The following is a 19135-nucleotide window of genomic DNA, read 5'->3' as shown; positions in this document are numbered from 1 at the left end:
GATCAGGGCGTGGACTTAAGGAAAGCTGGGAGGCCAAGGCGGGGCTCCCAACCTCATGAAATGAAGAGCACCGATTTTAAGGTACAGGAAGAGGGCTTCAACTCTCAACACTGACTGAGTTAGGAGTCCTGAGAGACACCCAGGCGATACCAGGGAAGCCGGTGCTACAGGCAATTAATTCGACAGAGTAACTGAGTTTCGGTCTACACGTGGTAAGCGGGCACCGCGGCAGTGGAAAAAACGACGCAGACAGAACCTGGAGCCTGTAGGTAGGTAGCAAAAGAACAAGGAAAAAGTGTCTGGAGATAGAGCATAGTGGGTAAAGGGCTCGCCTTGCACACAGAAGAACCTGAGTTTGATCCCCAGAACCCAGTCGTGGTTTTGGCAATCGGTCCTGGGAAGGGAGAGATAGGCGATCCCTGGGGCTTACTGGCCGCCAGCCTAGCCCACTTGGCAAGCTCTAGGCCAATGAGAAACGGTGTCTCCAAAAGAAAATGGTGGGGGTTGGGGATTTAGCTCAGTGGCTTGCCTAGCAAGCACAAGGCCCCTGGGTTCGGTCCCCAGCTCAGAGAAAAAAAAAAGAAAAAGAAAATGATGATGGCTTGCAAAAATTGTCACCCAAGGTTGTCCTCTGGCCTCCATATGAATACTTGACGACAACACGCACGCACACACGCACGCACACACGCACGCACACATGCACGCGTACTTCATGGAGGGGAGATTCTAGGAGGAGTCAGAAGCGCCAGCAGCGTCAAGAGCTGCAGAGACGTGAAATAGGAATAAAAGTAGATGAAACAGGATGAAGTCCGAAAGGCTGAGCTCCGGCCCCTGCCTGGTTTGTCCTTCCTTGATCCTGGTGTGCAGATTTCCCTTCCTCCCCAAAAGCACTCTTTCAGTCCCCAGGTCCAGCGCTCCTCGAAAAGCCCAGGACTAGCCTTGTGGCTTAGAGGTCTTGGCTCACGGGGATGAGAGCCCTTTCCCAGCAGTCTTCCCAGAGGTTGTGTCTGAGTCATTTGAGACAAGATGGAGAACACAGGTTGTAGATTCTGGGCAGATAGGAGCTGGCTCAAATCGAGAAATCGAGTTCTTGGAGGTTGTTAGTCCTGGGACAGGAGAGGCAGTAATAGCCTCTGAGGAGCTTCAGGGCCTGACCCTGGAGGAGGCAGAAAAGAGGAATGCAAGGTCTTCACAGTGCCCAGCTTGGCTCACAAGGGCCTGAAAAGGATCCAACACAGCCAATCAGAGGAGCCCTTGTCCCTTGCCTTACATAATTAAATGGGTCACATTATATTGAAAGATCTCTCTCTCTCTCTCTCTCTCTCTCTCTCTCTCTCTCTCTCTCTCTCTGTGTGTGTGTGTGTGTGTGTGTGTGTGTGTGTGTGTGTGTGTGTTGCTGGGAATAGAATCTATGCATTCTAGACAAGTACTTTGTCACTAAACTATATTCCCAGCTCCTAAAGAAACTTTTTTGAATACTAATGCTTTTGTGTGTGCATGTCCCCTGTGGGCAGTTTTTACAGGCATGTCAGAGGAAGCTAGAGGTCAATCTTGGATGTAGTTCCTCAGGACACTTTCCACTCTACTTTTCCAGACAGGATCCCTCACTGACCCGGAACTTCTGTTTCAGCTGGCTGGACAGGGAGAACCTGGGTTCTATCAGCTTGTGCTACCAGCATGCCTGTATCTTTTTCACATGGGATCTGGGAACTGACTAAGCCATTTCCCCGACCCCTATATTGCTTTTGTTAACATCTTATTCATGCCAGATCTGGTTAATATTGGGTCTGGGCCTGGCCCACCCAACCCAACCCTGTGAAAACCAGAGAGTGACTAACTTCTGAGGGACAAAAAAGGGGAGATGGAGGAGTGGCACTGGGAGGGGCATCTCAGTTTCTCTCTGACCTTTCTCTACACACGGATGACAGCAGCCAGCCAAATGATCAGGGCCTCACAGGACATGTGACTTCCTCTTTTAATGGGCTCTCACCCTGGGTTGGGTTCCCTGGACTTACAACACACTGGGTTTGGAAATTTTCGTTTCCATTTCTTGTCACTTTGGGTAAACACAATTTTTAGAAAGTCTAGAGATCCTCAGGGTCACAGAGGATGCTGTGGTGCCTTCCCAGGTGCCCTCTTCAGGACCATTGTGCCTGCTGCCCTTAATCTGTCCTCCAGGCTGACATCTCCCAGGAGACAATGGAATTTCAGGAACCTGGACTGGTCACCAAAATCCAGGACAGCTTTCTGGAGCCACCCCAGTCCACACCTCATGTAGGACCAACTGAGGATTCAAGTGTTAGCACGTTGCAGCCACTGCTTCTTCCTGGTGCTGCCTTGTTCTATCCCCTACAGAGAGGTCTGCTGGAAGGCCTTGCGCAACAAGCTTTCTGTGCCTGCTTCTGCCCCTCAAGGCTCTGATCAGATAAGATCAAAGGAATCTGATCCAGAGGCTGACTCTTGATTTCAGTGTTCTTTTTCACGGAAAGTCAGCCCCACGTGGCAATAGACAAGAAAATGCCACAGCCCACCTCAACTTTCAATATTTTTCCTTATCTTGTCCCATCTCCAGGGCACAAAGAAATGACCCTGAAATTACAAATCATGACTATTTACTCTTCCAGTCTCCTGCTCAGTAATGGATAGATAACTAGGGAGGTAAGTGATAGTTACATAGATGGGTGATAGATAGATAGATAGATAGATAGATAGATAGATAGATAGATGATAGACAAATATGAGAAAATAGATATTTGAAAGGAGTACATTAAATTATGATATTCTTAAGAAACAAGTACCCATCTCTCATTATCAAGGCAGGCCGCTGACACCTCCAGCACTCCTCTCCCTAGCATCCTCCACCCTGTCTCAAGCTGAATACAATGTGTCAGTCAGAAAGCAGGGCAGCAACTTGAACAAGAGACATTGTATATAAAAGATTACGCTCAGAGGCTGACATGGAGCATCCAAAAAGGGGGATTGGAAGATGTCCAGGGTCCTTCTCTACGGATGGCTGTGCACTATATCCTTTGCTTTTTAAACCAAGTTAAGCCAGGAATGGTGGCACATGTCTTCAATCCCAGCACTGGCGGAGGCAGGCAGGACTGTGTGAGTTCAGGGCCAGCCTGGTTTATCTAGCAAGCAAGTTCCAGGTCAGACAGGGTTACACAGTGAGAGAACTTTATACATATGTCATATATTATATTAACTATATGTAATTATATATAAAATTAATATAGCATATAATCGTGCACATATGAGTAATATATTGTCAATTCTGTAAATAATTAATAATGAATCATTAATAAAATAACCAATATTTTATTAATTAAATCAAATAGTTAATTTTTATGGTTAGTTATTAATTATTGATTTATGTAATTAATTACATAGTTAATATTATTAATAACATATAATCAAAGTGTTTATACATAAATCTCATATTGATAAATAATTAATAAAATAAAAATAATAATACATTGATAATAATATAGGTGTATATGAGCATATAAATATATGTGTTATGTATAAATATGTAATGTATGTTATGTGTACAAACATATAATACATATTTGAATAGAAAGTGGCCTGTAAGGAGTGTCTCTGCATCTTTGGTGAGAGCACTGCTTCCTCTGAAGTAAGAACGTTGTAACAGGAAACATAATACAATGAGTGTTGTTTATGGGTCCTAGTCCTTTGCAGCTTCCCTGCCCATCCTCACCCAGGCTGTGTCTCACTGCAAATCTCCTAACACTTCTAGTCTTCCTCTCATTACTTTTCCCTGAAGACCCCCTTGGCTACCAACTTCCAATACAATGGACCTATTTTTGTTTTTATCTGTTGACTAGGAGCTCTCCGAAGATCAGGATTTTTGCCTCCTTTGTTCACTGGTTTTCTGTCCTGCATCTAGAGTGGGGATGAGCACATGCTAGGCACCATAGAAATGTTTGTTGAGTGAATGGGTGATCACATGAGAGTCAGTACATGTGATAGCATCTTAGACCGATAGCAGGGCTGAGTTACGGTGTTTAGGAGGAACTCGGACCTTCAACACTAAGGCTTGTGAGCCTCAAACCAGCTAGAGAAGGTGCTTTGCTGTCACAAGGACGAATGCTGTGGTTTCAGAAAAGGCCACCTCAAGACTCGTGTGCAAAAAAAGTCCTCAGTCTGGGTACTTTAAGAGGTAGTAGGGCCTTTAAAAGGTAGAAGTGGGGTGGCAGAAGGAAATGGGGTGGCTGGGAATTGTGCTTGAAGGAAATATTAGGATCCGAGTCCCTCCTCCCCTCCTTCCAGCTAACATTAGAGGAATAGCTTTCTCAGCCATGAGCTCCCACCACAATGCTCTGCCCTGTCACAATCCCAGAGGCAAAGGGGTGAGTGACCATGGACTGAAACTTTTGGAAGTCAAACTAAGCTTGTCCTCCTTTTTAAAGTTTATTGCCTCAAATACTGTGTCACACTGATGGAAAGTTGATAAGAGGATGCCCCTGCTCTGTGTCTTACAGATGACAAAGCTTCCCACAGGCCTTTGGGTCAGAGGTGTACTTTCTTCTTTCCCATAGCCTTAAAGAAAACAACGAACGCCGGTGACGATGTGAGAAAAGAGGAACCTTATACTCCTAGTGGGAATGTATGCTGTTATAGCCATGACAGAGTCAGTGTGACAATCGGGAGGTCACTCAGGGACAGGTCACTTGACCAATGTGCATGTGGTTCTAGGCTCAATCCCCAGTAGTGGCAAAAAGTTAAAATAAAAATGAACACCAGAGTAGAAGTTCCTCAAAAATGGACAAGCAACAACAAAACTAAAAATAGAACTACCATGTAACCCATTCCTGTGTAGATGATCAAGTGACTCTATGATGTCAGACTTCAGAGGCACTGTCGGCCATAAAGGAAAATTAAAACTATTACATTTGCAGGAAACTGAAACTGAAAATCATGATGTAAAGTGAACCAAGCCAAACCCAGAAGGACCCATTTGCATATTTTATATGTGGAATCTAGACCTAAGTGTGTACGCATGTGTGTATACTTGTCTGTATGCATGTGTGTGCATGTGTGCACGTGTGCACACACATGTGTGTGTGCCTGTGTATGCGCATGTGTATATGTGCATATGTGTGCACATGTATGAGCACATGTGTATGCATGCATATGTGCGCATGTGTGTATATGTATGTGCATGTGTGTGTCAGAGAAAGAGAGAGAAAGAGACTGAGAGGCTGATGAGATGAGAAAGGGGGCCAAGAGGGGAGGAAGAGATCTTAGGCAAAGAACAAGAGAAAAAAGTTATGATGGAAAACATGGGCCATGAAGGCAGAAGGAGAAAGAGTCTCGGAGTAGAAAGAGGACCGACAGGAAGGGACAGGGAAATAGGCAGAGCAGTGTTACTGGGGATGAATAAGAAAAGAATAGTGACACACATGCACGACTATGCCATAAAGAAACACGTTATCTTGTATGCCTATTTGAAAAAAGACATCCTATGGCCTGAATGTGGACAGGCAGAAGGTTGGGAATCAAACCAAAATAGGGCAATCCTGCGAGTGAAGGCCACACCGATAGAGAAGCTGGAGTGATCTTGAATTTACACACCAGTCCTTTCCCTGGAGAGATTTTAATTTGCCATCACTGTGTGACACAAAGCATACAGGGCACATAGGCGGCCTACTATCGCCTCCACTCCTTACCATCTAATGAGCTGCGCGAATGCTCGTGAATCTGCCCCCTGTCTAGGACTGAACTATGAGCTACTTAGCTTACTCATACATAGGCCAGGTGTCATGGTGTGGCTCCGGGATATCTAGCTGCAGAAGGTAGATCTCAGGAAGGCGACATCTCAGAGGACCCTGGACGATAGCCCTGTCCACAGGTAGACAGAGCATCCAAGGGCCTGGAGGTTCCCACTGAATCACAGATGCTCCCCACTAGGGGAGGAGAGACCTTATTGGGACGCTCCTCCGTTCTGGGTTCTCCCTGCGCCAACGTGCGTTTTCTGTCTTAGCTTCCAAGATGTTTGGAACTTAATGCTCAGTTGCTCATCTGGGCTCCTTTCTTTCTGTGCTTTTTTTTTTTTTTAATATATATTTTAATTTTTTTGGAGCTGGGGACCGAACCCAGGGCCTTGCGCTTCCTAGGCAAGCGCTCTACCACTGAGCTAAATCCCCAACCCCCCTTTCTGTGCTTTCTTACTGGTCTCCTCATTATCCATTTCTGTTTTTATATACCTATAACGTGTGTTGCTGATACTGCAAAGGACGTGCCTAAATCAGACATCGACTACTCCCCAGATTAGGTCATTCGTAGCTTCACAGAGTCGCTGACCTAAGGGCATTTCATACACGCCTTCCCCCCCAGTCCTTTGAAGTTCCTTTTCTTCTTGGGATACCCCTCTTTAAACGGCACCCTTCTCCTCCTGACCCCTCCCCACCAACCTTCCACCTGACCTTGTCCCACATATCCTCACTTAGGATTTTCCCCCTGGGGCTTCCCCTGAGCGGGGTCAGCTACATCAAGTGTCCCAGCATCAACTGCTTCCTTCCAGCTGCTTGCGACATTCTTTCCTTTCTGATGTAGGGAATGCCCACAGCAGTCTTGATTATGTTCAGCAACACTCCTTTTTCTGTCCCATTCAGTCCCCAACCTCCATCCCTACTGATACCACTTGCTTCCCCGGTCTCTGGTGAGTATGAACACTTTTGTGCTCGGGAAGCTGCTATCTACTCAGGGAACTTATGTCAGAAGCCAGGGGGTGGGGCTGTACGCCTCAGCTTCTGACATCACGCTCGTATTATCACTGGAAGCAGGCGTGAGTTAGTGTCCTTATCCGAGAAAGCCTGGAGGTCACCCGGCTAAGAGGTACAGAGAAATCAAACATGGGATACCGGGAGAGGGAGAGCCGAAAACAACTTCTCAGTTTCTCTGCGGCTGACAGAGGCTCCTGAGAGAGACTTTCAGAACTTGATTCCAGCTGGCCCTTGAAAGCTGTGCCTGGACGTGGGAGCCTCAGAGGGATAAACAGTGTCTTCTCTGGCTCCTCCGGGTCAAGACCAGGCTGTTCAGAAGGAAGTGGTGTTTTTCTGACCCCAGTGTTCCCACAGCCCCCTGGATGATAGATCATTGGGCTGCACCCTTCCCCACCCTCGGGAACCCAGTCAAATGGTTATCTTTATCTCGCCAGCTTGTCCGAGTGCTTGACCAGCGCAGTTTCACTTTTGCAAACATCTGTTTATATCCCCCGAGAGAAAAATATCAAGCCGCCTGCCTCGACCACGCTGTTTTAGGCAGTGAGCAAGGTAAGGAACCGTTTTTTTTGAATACTTGGGAAGTGGGCGGGCACCAACTTCTCTAGATTAAACCAGTGTCTGGTTGTTTTTAACTCTTTGATTTCTCAGATCCTGTCTCCCATTTAGCGTTTCATTTCAACCAAAGAACTTAAGTGATTTTAACGTCCCTGACTCCTCCTGTGCCAGGCAGCTTCTGCCACACTAGCAACTCGGTCCCTGGGTGCTCAACTAATAGCCTGAGTATAGCCGCCACTCTCGGGGTGTGGGGGCATATTTACTTTCAGTGTTTTGCTGTAGGATGGACGGGAAACATAACCTCTGGTTTCCCCACAGGGCAGCCTCCGATGGATAATTACACAGTGGCCCCAGAGGATGAGTATGATGTCCTCATAGAGGATGACCTGGACAACAGTGGGACAGACCAAGTTCCCACCCCCGAGTTCCTCTCCGCCCAGCAGGCGCTGCACTTCTGCTGCACTGTGTTTGCCGTGGGTCTCCTGGACAACACGTTGGCAGTATTTATCTTGGCGAAATACAGAGGACTCAGGAATCCGGGGAACATCTACTTTCTAAACCTCGCACTTTCAAATTTGTGTTTCCTGCTTCCCCTGCCATTCTGGGCACATACTGCCGCACATGGGGAAAGCCCGGGCAATGAGACTTGTAAAGTTCTTGTTGGACTCCACTCCATGGGCTTGTACAGCGAGACGCTTTGCAACATCCTCCTCCTTGTACAAGGATACAGGGTGTTTTCCCAAGGGCGACTGTCCTCCATCTTCACAACGGTGTCTGGTGGTATTGTTACGTGTGTCCTGGCATGGGCTGTGGCTGCCGCACTCTCTTTGCCCGAAGCTGTGTTTTACGAGCCTCGGATGGAAAGACAGAAACACAAGTGCGGCTTTGGCAAACCTCACTTCTTGACAATTGAAGCACCGATCTGGAAGTATGTTCTGACTTCAAAGATGAACATCTTGGTACTTGTTTTTCCTCTGCTGGTTTTTATATTCTGCTGCAGGCAAATGAGGACAGCGCAGAACTTCAGGGAGAGGCAGTGCGACCTCCGCAAGGCTGCTCTTGTCATAACGGGTGTGTTCCTTTTGATGTGGGCCCCCTACAATGTTGTGCTTTTCCTGTCTGCTCTCCAGGAACACTTGTCCCTGCAGGATGACAAGAGCAGCTACTACCTGGACGCAAGCACCCAGGTCACACAGCTCATTGCGACCACCCACTGCTGTGTCAACCCGCTCCTCTATTTGCTTCTCGACAAGGCCTTTAGGAGCTATCTCTGCAGCCTGTTCCCACGGTGTAATGATCTCCCATTTCAAAGTGGTAGGGACTCTCAGCAAGAGACGCCAAGGGAAGGTCACAGCAGGCCCATTGAACTGTACGGTACTTTGCCTCAAAGGCAGGATATATAAACACGGATCCTTGTCTCCTCCTCACATCGTTTTATGTAATTTTTATATGTTTGTATAAAAATAGAATATAAGAGGAAAGGGGGCTTGTTAATGAATATTTACTACTCTCTGGCGCAGGGCTGAGCTATTTATAAAGGTGAATTCCACTCTTCCTCTTTAGCGCTTGTCCACAGTGTCGTTGTGGGTGGGTCCCCTTCTGAAGCTCGGTAATTGTCCAAAGTCACAGAACTATAAAGTGGTAAAACGGATGTGCAAACCCAGAGGTCGCTGGCCCCAGAGGCCCTGAGTGCCAACCTCCCAGTAACTGTGAACCACAGTGATACAAGCCTCTAATCCCAGCACTCCAGAAGGCTGAGGCAGAAGGACTCTCACAAATGCAAGCATAACCTGGGCAACACAGCCAGACCATGTCCATTTTGTTTTGTTTTGTTTTGTTTTGTTTCTAGGCAGGGTTTCTTTGCATAGCCCTGGCTGTTCTGGAACTCTCTTTGTAGTCCACGCTGGCCTTGAACTCAGAGATGTGTCTGCCTCTGTCTCCGGAGTGCTGAGGTTAAAGTGTGCTTACTACTTAGTGATGCACATCTTAATTTCGGCGCAATTCAAGAGGTGGAAACAGAAAGATCAGAACTTCAAGGTCACCCTTGACTACATAGGGAGTTCTAGGCCAGCCTGGATTCATTAGACCCTGTCTCTAAAGGACAAGAGAGTCCCTAAACCCAATTTGACCGCATTCTAAGTTAGAAGCACACATTAGAATGGAAACAATTTCCCAGGCACATGCTCTGCAGGTCATGAGAAGAATGGGCTGTCCCGTAGCTGTGCAAACCAAAGGTGATGTGATTGGTCCTGTGGAACCCACTCGGCTCTCTTGACTGCACAACTATACTCAAGCTTTCTGGTTCTCCCAGCCCTCGAGTCCTCCAAGGTTTTAGCGTCTGTACCGTGAAGGCTCTGGTGTCTTAGGATATTTAACAAGAGCAGATGGTGAAAGTACGTTTAGAAATGTTGGAGTGAAGGAGCACTGTGACCTTTGAAACGTAACACATCCCTCAGGCCTCAAGCAAGAGCCTGTGACTACAAATAAGGTCCCACTTCCTTTTGAAGCAGAGGTACACTCGGAGGCTCCCAACCGCCAGTCAGCCGGAGGCCAGCTCTTTGCCCAGGGTTACAGGTCTCAGAGTATGGAGATCTATGCGTGTCTCCTCTTTCTGTGTTAGTGTTCAGAGCTGGACTCCACACTCTGTCGGAGCTGAGGGCTTGTGGCCACAGATCTTCTTTTGGAGCTGTAATGGGGCTACAGGCCTCAAAGTGAGTTGGAGGCAAGATGGGCAAGCAAAGAGTATAACTAGGGCATCCTTCCAGGGATCCTTCCCAGGACGAAGGATTCTCCATGGCATAGGTTAATGTCAGTCACCATCATAGCAGAAGGAAAAGAAATAAAGGCCAGGCAGCAAGGTGGCTCAGTGTGTAGAGAGGCCCTTGCTGTGTAAACCTGGTAAGCTCAGCTCAGTCCCTGGAACCCACGTGAAGGCAAGAGGAGAGAACTGGCTCTGAAAGTTGTCCTCTGTCTTCCACACATGTGCTTGTGCTTGTGTGCAAACGCACACACACAGGCACACTCATGCACATACATGCACCACTCATGTACACACACAAGCACACACGCACGCACACACATGCAAACACACATGTATGCACATTCGTGCACACACAAGCACACACATGCACACACATTCATGCACACACACAAGAACACACACACACACACACACATAGACACACATATACAATGAAAGGATGGTGGCATTTTAAATGTCTCCAAGAAAGTAAAATTGGAATTCCTGTACACTGCTGGTGGGAATATAAAAATGACACAACCAGTTTGGAAAGAGATTTATTTTCCTTTGTTTTTCGAGACAGGATTTCTCTGTGTAGCCCCGGCTGTCCTGGAACTCACTCTCTAGATCAGGGAGGCTGGCTTTGAACTCAGAGCTCCGCCTGTCTTTGCCTCCTGAGTGCTGGGATCAAAGGCATGCACAACCATCACCCTGAGATAGAAGTTTCTTAAAAAGTTAAATATATAGTCACCAGTCACCCCCTTATAAATGCTTACCCAAGAACACTGAAATTGGAAACATGGCTGTATACACTTTCCCACAGACTTTCACATGAGCTGTATCTATACATACAAGCTGTCCTCGATCCCCAGGTCCCTCAACAGATGGACGGAGAAAGAGCTGCAGACTGTGGAATCACACAGCTTCATGCATGAAGTCTTCAAAGACTGAGCAAAAGATGACTTCTGCTCAGTTATATATTTTAATTCCCAACGTGTTAATTGTTATTTTTATTTGGACAAATTTTTAGAAAGCACGATCTAATCCTTAGTGGCTGAAGCCATGGTTACTAAGGATGCTTAGCTAGGAGGCATGTGGGATTCACTGCAAAAGGCACGAGGGCAATGAGGAGTCTGGTGGATGTGTTCATTATTGGGGCATTATTGTTTTCACTAGCATTGCATTCTATCCTGCGTCAACTGTACTCCAATGTGGCTGATTTTAAAAGCCTCCGAGGCACTCCAATGTGTTAGTGCAGCCTGTCTCTGGGACAGCCTAGGGTCCTCTGCTGCTCAAGTTTCCATCACATACTCAAATAGAGTTTCCAAGCAGCACAAGGGAGGACCCCCCTGACTAAGGAGGAGAGCGGGGACAGAACTCTACAAGGAGCACAGTTGCAAGAGACAGAGACAGAGACAGAGACAGAGACAGAGAGACAAAGACTCAGGGAGAAAGTATCTTATATATATGCAAGAGCTTTGGGGAGATCAGGAATATAATCTCATCACAGATTAGGAAGTAGTTCTATATCCTCCATTCACTTCTGTTCTATGTCAGACAGAAGCTCAGAGGAAATCACATAATTCTCTCATATTTACTGATGAGGATGAACTCAAAGGAGGGTCTTGTCAAACTTCCGGGATGAAAATTCAGGAAGTGGGAGGACCCAGAAACTCTAATGGGAGCCGTAAGGAAGACGGGTGCTGAGATTCAAGAATGGGTGTGGTGTACTCAGAACTCAAGTCTACAAGGCCTTTCTTCTGCGTTGGACCAAGAGGACTGTTCCCCAAAAACACAAACAATACTTGAGGCCCAGTAAGATGGCTCAGATGATAAAGGTGACAACCACCAAGCTGGTGACCCTCCTTGAGTCCCTAGATCCAGAGTGGAAGGAGAAAGCCAACTCCAAGTTGTCCCCTGACTTCTATATTTGTGCTTCAGTACACAGAGTCATAAAAATGTAATAAAATTAAAAATAGCACTAGCTTTCCTATTTCCACAAATGCTATAATAAAAAAAAACCCTAACAAACAGAAAATGACTAGTATAGTTAAAAACATAGCGCTTCTCTTTTGCCAGTAGAAGAAACTTCTGGTTGGCTCTGTCTGTGAGGAAGGCTCGTCACTGTGGAATCCTGAGGTCGTTAAGGCAGAGACCTGGGCTAGCTGTCAGCCTTCACCCTTACCATGACAGCCATAGGAAGACAGATCTTCCTGTGTCCATCGTTCCAGCTCTCTAGGAAAGGGTGTGACCATCCCAGCAGGAATGAAGACCTGTGCCTCTATCCCTTTGGCTATCAGACTATTGAAACAATGACGGGAATTGGCATCTCCTCAGGGAGTTCTCGTGATAGAGAACTGGGAGCCGGACGGGCATCTTGTCCTCTGGGAAGAGATTTCACACAATTCCAAACACTTGTTAGACCACCTTGCAGGACAGACTGGCCTGGAGACAGCGATCCGTGTGGGACCACACCTTGGCTAGGACCTCTCGGTTAGACAGAGCCCTTACCCTCTATTTAAACCCGAACCTCATGCCAGGACCCAGTATAGACTCAGGTGGGGGTTGTCACTGTGTTACTCGATTTATGTGGATCAGAGCCTGAGCCCTGACAGACCCCTGACAAACCAGGCTTGGTCATCTGTCCTCAACAAGTCAATTAAACAAACAAGTAATGGGGGGAGGGGTGTTTAATGTGACCACATTGGTTGGAAAGAACAAAGAGAACCAATGTCCTTTGTCTTTGTGGGTTCTCATACGAGGGTTTGAGTTGAGCATGTTAAGGAGCAATCTGGGTTAGGATGTGGTTCTGCCATCACCATCGTCCTAGCTTGTCTCTACTGCGAGCCTGGATGTGGCTTGCTAGGGGTTGTCAGGACACACATTCTGAAGCTAACAACAGCTCCAGGTAACAAGGACACCTCTAAAGGCTGTGCAGCGGCCCCAGAGCCCTCTCACCTCTCTAAAAATGACACTGTGAAACATCTTATGAGTTATTTCAGCATAGCGGCATGCCTCGTGTGGGGTGAAGTAGAGAAGCGTAGGGAATGGTTTAGTAACCCAGGACTCCCCTTGGGTTTGCATGCCTACCTTTTAATAACACACATGGCAGCCTTGCTCCTTTGCCTGCACATGCTGTGCACACACGCCTCTCACTGAACAATTCACCCAACAACCTCAGACCTCACCATCATCAGGCCACACACACACCCCTCTCTGAATAATGGGGTATATTTCTCATCTCTATCAAACTCCGACAGTTTCTGTTCAAAAGTATTCCTCATACATCCTAATGTTGCTTAGATAGCTCCTGACTACCTGTCCAGGGATGGAATGGTCCACAGTGGGCTGGACCATCCTATATCAATTAGCAACCAAGAACATGCCCCTTACACCAGTCTGATGGAGACACTTCCCACTGAGCGCACCTCTTCCCAAGTACGTCTCCCTCTGCCCTTGATACTGTGTCTAAGTGGGCAAGCACTTGATTAAAATCAGATGCATTTTGGGAAGAGGCATGCACAGTAGAAAAATGATCATATGACTTAACCTGCCAGTCAAATCAGAGAACCACCCTCAAGATTCCCCTGGTCACCAAAGCCTTCCTTCTTTTAATCCAGTAAAAGGAAGTCCCAACAATAATCGGGGCCCTTGAGCACCTCCACTCGTGAGGCCCATGGATTCTTGTAGTGTATTCTGGTCTTTTCTATCCTTTTACTTTAAATGACGTTTCCTTGTGACTTTTGTAAATTTGTATCGGTTTTTAATTTCTGTTCTTTGGTTAAGAGGTCAAGAACCTGGAAACATTTTACCCTTACATTCACCATGGGTATCAGGGCATTCATAGGCACCGGGGCTTCCTACACAGCCAGCCCTGCCAGCAACGGGTCAGTTGGCTTGAAGTCTCGTTACTGTTAGTAGGCTCTTTCCTTTGAAGGAAGATGGGAAGGGCATGGCTTTCTCTCACAAAGTCTGGTTCACAACAGAGGAGATGCCTGATGGGCCACTCTTGGCTTTCTTCAGACCGCTCTGTGAACTGGAGGTAGAAGACGGGTGGGTCGTGGCGGGCTGAGAAAGGCTGGACTCTTCCAGGTTAATCTATGGAGGACAGTGATGTGTTTTCACACTGTGGCTCTGGGCTGGGTCTGCCTTGCCTTCCTTTTCCCCCTGCCTCCTGCTCCATAGAGGGTGGACGCTCACTGTATCTGGACAGCCGACTATTTTCCAATGTTGGCGTGCCACCAGGAAACAACGCCCTCGGCTCAACAAAGAGAACATGGAAGCAAAGGGGTTTCTGTTTTAGTTCTTGTTTTATTGTTTTACTGATGTGAAGATAACCTAATTAAGCTCTGAGAAATCCAACGTTTAAGATAAGGAGTGAGAGGTAAAATCGTAGACCGAGAAAACATTGTTTTGTTTAGGTTTTCTAAAGGCAAAGATCAGACATAAATGTCAAGAAGCCAGGAGAATGACTTTCCTCTTCTTTTTTTTTCCCTATCTTCCCCTGACTTAGCCAAGAGTCCCTGCATCCTATAATATTCAAGGGTCATTCCTATTTAATTGTCAAGAAATAGACCCATGGGTGCTCAGGACCTCTCTTAGGAGGACCATGATGGGGCTGGAGAGATGGCTCAGCGGTTAAGAGCACTGACTGCTCTTCCAGAGGTCCTGAGTTCAAATCCCAGCAACCATATGGTGGCTCACAACCATCTGTAATGAGATCTGGTGTGTCTGCAGACAGCTACAGTGTACTTATAATAAATAAATAAATAAATAAATAAATAAATAAATAAATAGGAGGACCATGATGCCCCCTGACTATCATCCCCACTGCCTTCCAGCTTTCCCCTCAGCTACCTTGCATTTAGGGATCCCTGTCCTCTTTCCACATACTTTCCCCCCAGGCAGACAACTTTCCTGGATCATTGTTACCAGAGGACAGGAATGCCAACCAAGGGTGGCCATCCTTACATCCTGGATACCACTATTAAGGCTCCATAGCCTGACTGGCATTATTAAAGGCAGTGGTGACTCCCCCTTTGATCACAGCACTTGGGAGGCAGAGGCAGGCAGATCTGTGAGTTTGAGGCCAGCCTGATCTACAGAGTGAGTTCCAGGACACCCAGAGCTATACAGAAAAACCCTGTCTTGAAAAATCTAAACTAAACCAAATCAAACAAACAAGTAGGAGGAAGAGGAGGGAGAGGAAAAGGAAGAGGAGGAGGAGAAGAGGAGGAAGAAAGGGAGGAAGAAAGGGAGGAAGAAGAAGAGGAGGAGGAAGAGGAGGAAGAAGAGGAGGAGGAAGAGGAGGAAGAGGAAGGAGAGGAGGAGGAAGAGGAGGAAGAAGAGGAGGAGGAAGAGGAGGAAGAGGAAGGAGAGGAGGAGGAGGAAGAAGAGGTAGAGGAGGAGGAGGAAGAGGAAGGAGAGGAGGAGGAAGAGGAGGAAGAAGAGGAGGAGGAGGAGGAAGAGGAAGGAGAGGAGGAGGAAGAGGAGGAAGAAGAGGAGGAGGAAGAGGAGGAAGAGGAAGGAGAGGAGGAGGAGGAAGAAGAGATAGAGGAGGAGGAGGAAGAGGAAGAAGAGGAGGAGGAAGAGGAGGAAGAGGAAGGAGAGGAGGAGGAGGAAGAAGAGGTAGAGGAGGAGGAGGAAGAGGAAGAAGAGGAGGAGGAAGAGGAGGAAGAGGAAGGAGAGGAGGAGGAAGAGGAAGAGGAGGGAGAGGAGGAGGAGGAGGAAGAGGAAGGAGAGGAGGAGGAAGAGGAAGAGGAGGGAGAGGAGGAGGAGGAGGAAGACTTCATAGCTGTCATGGTCAGAAACGGTCTCCACAGCTATACCTTCCTCGAGACGCTGTGCCCCTGGAGCCCATCTGTCATCTCCAAACATGTCCCTTGTCCAATTCAACAAGTCTCTCCCATACAGTCATTCACTGAGTCAGCGCTGTTTGGCTCTGAACTCTTGGCCTTACCTTTGTCAAGAAGCATGGTCTCTCAAGATGCTTTCCTAACAGACAGCAGTTCTGACAAACTTCCTGGCTCCGGATCATACAGACATGGCTTCTGGTATTTCCACCCACTGCTTCCTCTCCATTGAAACACTTTTAAGAATCTATTTCGGGGCATGGCACTCGAAGCCAGAAGTACTATCCCTTTCAGTGTAAGGAGCAGGGTGGTGTTCATGCCCGTAGCTGATGCCGTCGATTTGCTAATATCCTCTATGCAGGTGACTACTGAGATCAAGGGTATTGAATCCTCCTGGAGCTGGAGTTACATGTGGCTGTGAATTGTCCAACATAGGTACTAAGCCATGATTCCACTGTTACATTTTTAAATATATATGAGTATATACATATATAAATAAATGTGTATATACACATATATGTATATATGTACATACACATGTATGTATATATGTATATCTATATAACTATCCTATACACACATGTATACACATGCATACATATGTGTATACATGTAGTTATATAGATATACATACATGTGTGTATATATATACAAATATACATAAACATATATGTATTGGATTGGAAAGATGGCTTAGTGGTTAAGAGCACTTGAGACTCTTACAAAGGACTCAGGTTCAATTTCCAGAATCCACATGGTGCTTCATAACCATTCATAACTCCAGTTATACAGGATCTGACACAATCTTCTGGCCTCCAAGGGCATCATGGGTGTGCACGTGGTGTGCAGATATAAATTCATAAAAATACTCAGACGCATAACAATTTGTAAATAGTTTAAAATACTTAATTTTTTTCTGTATGTGTCTATTACATGTGTGTGCCTGCCTGTCTGTCTGCCTGTCTGTGGACGTGTGTAGGTGCCTGTGGAAGCCAGAGGTGTCAGATCCCCTGGAACTAAAGTTACAGATAGTGGGAGACAAATTTGGACCCTTTGGAAGAGCAGAAGACACTCTTAACAGCTGAGCCATCTCTCCAGCTCCTAGTTACTTTTCCTGTTGCTATGACCAAATACCTGAGAAAAAGCAACTTGGTGGAAGAAGGTCTTCATGTGGCTTATAGTTCCAGCCCATCATGGAGAAGTAGAAATGGCGCTGGCTGCTCCATGGTAGCAGCAGTGTGCAGCCAGGTTTCCGCCTCAACTCTTGGTAGACCAGAAACCAGAAAACAGACAGGAAGTGGAGTTGGGCTGTGTGGGACCGGGCTACAAAACCCCAGTGACCCACTTCCTCCAGCAAGATTCCACGTCCGGAAAACTCTACAACCTTCTAAAAGACTGCCGTGACCGGAACCACTTGTTTAAATATATGAACCTATCGGGGACATTTCTTATTCTAACCACAGCAGGGGCAGAGGAGAGCCTTGAAAGTCAAGTAACTGAAGGTTCCGCTACTGGTCCGGAAATGAAGGGGAAGACAGAGTCCTGCTGCACCGCTTCATTCACACTGTGGCGCGTGGCTTTATTTGGCACTGAAATAATGGGGATGAAATAGAAGCTGAGAGCTCTTGTCCGGCACCCCATTTCTCTTCCATTCCCCATGTGCTAAGTCTAGCGTGCCCCAAAGGAGGATTTCCAATTCATACCAGGTTAAGACCAGGGGGACAAATGGCAGAGCCACCACTGACCCCTGGTGGACACAGGCGCAAGAGGAACGAAGCTTTGGTTACTGGGGCTATATTATGTAGGGCTATATTATGTATATTATGTAGGAGCTATATTAAGCTCCAAAACAGCTTCTCAGGAGCAGACAGCACTCGATTCACTTCCACAAGGAAGAGCAATTTTGCTTCTGGATCATTTTTCTTCTTGTTATTTAGTTTTGTTGTTTAGTTTAGGTTTCTGGAGGGTTTTTTGGTTTGGTTTTGTTTTGTTTTGTTTTGTTTGAGACGGGGTTCTCACTATGTAGCTCTGGTTGTCCTGAAACTCACTCTGCAGACCAGGCTGGCCTTGAACTCACAGAGATCCTCCTGCCTCCGCCTCCCAAGCGCTGGGGTTAAAGGTGAATGCACCACCACACCCAGCTCGCTGATGGGTCTTCAGTTTCACTTTTAGTGCCTGGTTTTCTCAAGAAGGTCTGCGTTGTTGTTGTTGTTGTTGTTGTTTTACGTTTTACACATGCAAGCATTAAACTCTACCATCCAACGTTTCTCGTCAAACAGACTTCTCAGGTTAGCGAGAACATAGCAAATATAAATAAATAAATAAATAAATAAATAAATAAATAAATAAATAGTTTTGGTCCCAAAATTATTGGCCAGAAGATCTGCAGGTGGTCACAGAGCTGTCCATGTTTGTTAACAATGGTGACAATGGGCGAACACAGTGGAGCAGAATTACGTCATTGGAGCAAATGGATTGGGAAAAGAACTCAGTCGGGGAAGCGTCCACCTCTCGAGCATAAGGAACTGAGTTGGATCCCCAGAACTCGCATTTTAAAAGCCAGGCGCAGTGACACACACCTGCAATCCTACTCCTGGGGAAGCAGAAACAGGAGACTTGGGGCACACAGCCTAGCCAGCCTACCCAGCTTATTTGACAAGTCCCAGGCCACTGTAGAGACCCATTTCTTTTGTCAACTTGACACAAGCTAAAGTCACTTAGGAAGAGGGAACCTTAATTGAGAAAAGTGCCTCTGTCAGATGACCTGTAGGCTTGTCTGGAGGGCATTTCCTTGATTAATGATTGATCTATGAGAGGTCCCAACCCACTGTGGGCAGTGTGGCCTCTATGCAGGCAGTCCTGGGTACTATAGAAAAACAAGCTGAGTGGCTGGTGGTGGCATACACCGTTAATCCCAGCACTTGGGAAGCAGGAATTTGGGGGCTAGCCTGGTCAACAGGACAGCCAGGGCTACACAGAGAAACCTTGTCTTGAAAAGCCGAGTGGGGTGGGAGAGAAAGAGAGAGAGAGAGAGAGAGAGAGAGAGAGAGAGAGAGAGAGAGAGAGAGAGAGCGCACTGAGCAAGCTATGGGGAGCAAACTAGTTAGTAAGCTGTGCCTCTCTATGATCTCGGATTCCAGGTTTCTGACCTTTGCTTCCTTTAACAATGGGCTAGAGTAAGATGTAAATCCTTTCCTCCTCAAGTTGCCTTAGGTCATGGTGTTCATCACACAAGAATA

At 46.8% G+C, this 19135-nt stretch overlaps 1 protein-coding gene and 1 long non-coding RNA gene across 5 annotated transcripts; one reads left to right on the top strand and one right to left on the bottom strand.

Annotated features, from left to right (window-relative positions):
• Ccrl2 (C-C motif chemokine receptor like 2) lies at nucleotides 1-9097 on the top strand. 4 transcript variants are annotated; one of them, XM_087562443.1, is made up of 3 exons: nucleotides 1-269; nucleotides 7184-7298; nucleotides 7623-8866. In XM_087562443.1, exon 3 carries the CDS (start codon nucleotides 7634-7636, stop codon nucleotides 8705-8707), a length of 1074 nt encoding a protein of 357 aa, XP_087418569.1. In that variant the 5' UTR covers nucleotides 1-269; nucleotides 7184-7298; nucleotides 7623-7633; the 3' UTR covers nucleotides 8708-8866. The 4 variants fall into 4 exon arrangements, with proteins under 4 accessions (XP_087418569.1, XP_087418568.1, NP_001101661.1 ...); XM_087562442.1 differs by lacking the exon at nucleotides 1-269 and adding an exon at nucleotides 6563-6685; XM_087562441.1 differs by lacking the exon at nucleotides 1-269 and adding an exon at nucleotides 6822-6861.
• A 4688-nt stretch (nucleotides 9098-13785) lies between these two features.
• Nucleotides 13786-17184, bottom strand: LOC120094267 (uncharacterized). The gene is made up of 3 exons (XR_015628076.1): nucleotides 17031-17184; nucleotides 16004-16311; nucleotides 13786-14142 (listed from the first exon to the last, which is right to left on the bottom strand). It is a non-coding gene; the product is annotated as an uncharacterized LOC120094267 (long non-coding RNA).
• Between the last annotated feature and the right edge of the window lie 1951 nt (nucleotides 17185-19135).

This window comes from Rattus norvegicus, chromosome 8 (genome assembly GCF_021556685.1).
Source record: "Rattus norvegicus strain SHRSP/BbbUtx chromosome 8, alternate assembly SHRSP_T2T, whole genome shotgun sequence".
NCBI lineage: Eukaryota > Metazoa > Chordata > Mammalia > Rodentia > Muridae > Rattus > Rattus norvegicus.
Note: the sequence above shows the minus strand (reverse complement) of the source record. Positions and strands in the feature narration are given on the sequence as shown.

What these genes read in the sequence shown, in the direction of transcription:
- Ccrl2 (NM_001108191.1), top strand. Translation starts at nt 7,112, where the DNA reads ATGATAGATCATTGGGCTGCACCCTTCCCCACCCTCGGGAACCCAGTC. An exon ending in TGTTTTAGGCAGTGAGCAAG is followed by an intron (nt 7,299 to 7,622) that starts GTAAGGAACCGT and finishes GTTTCCCCACAG; the next exon opens with GGCAGCCTCCGATGGATAAT.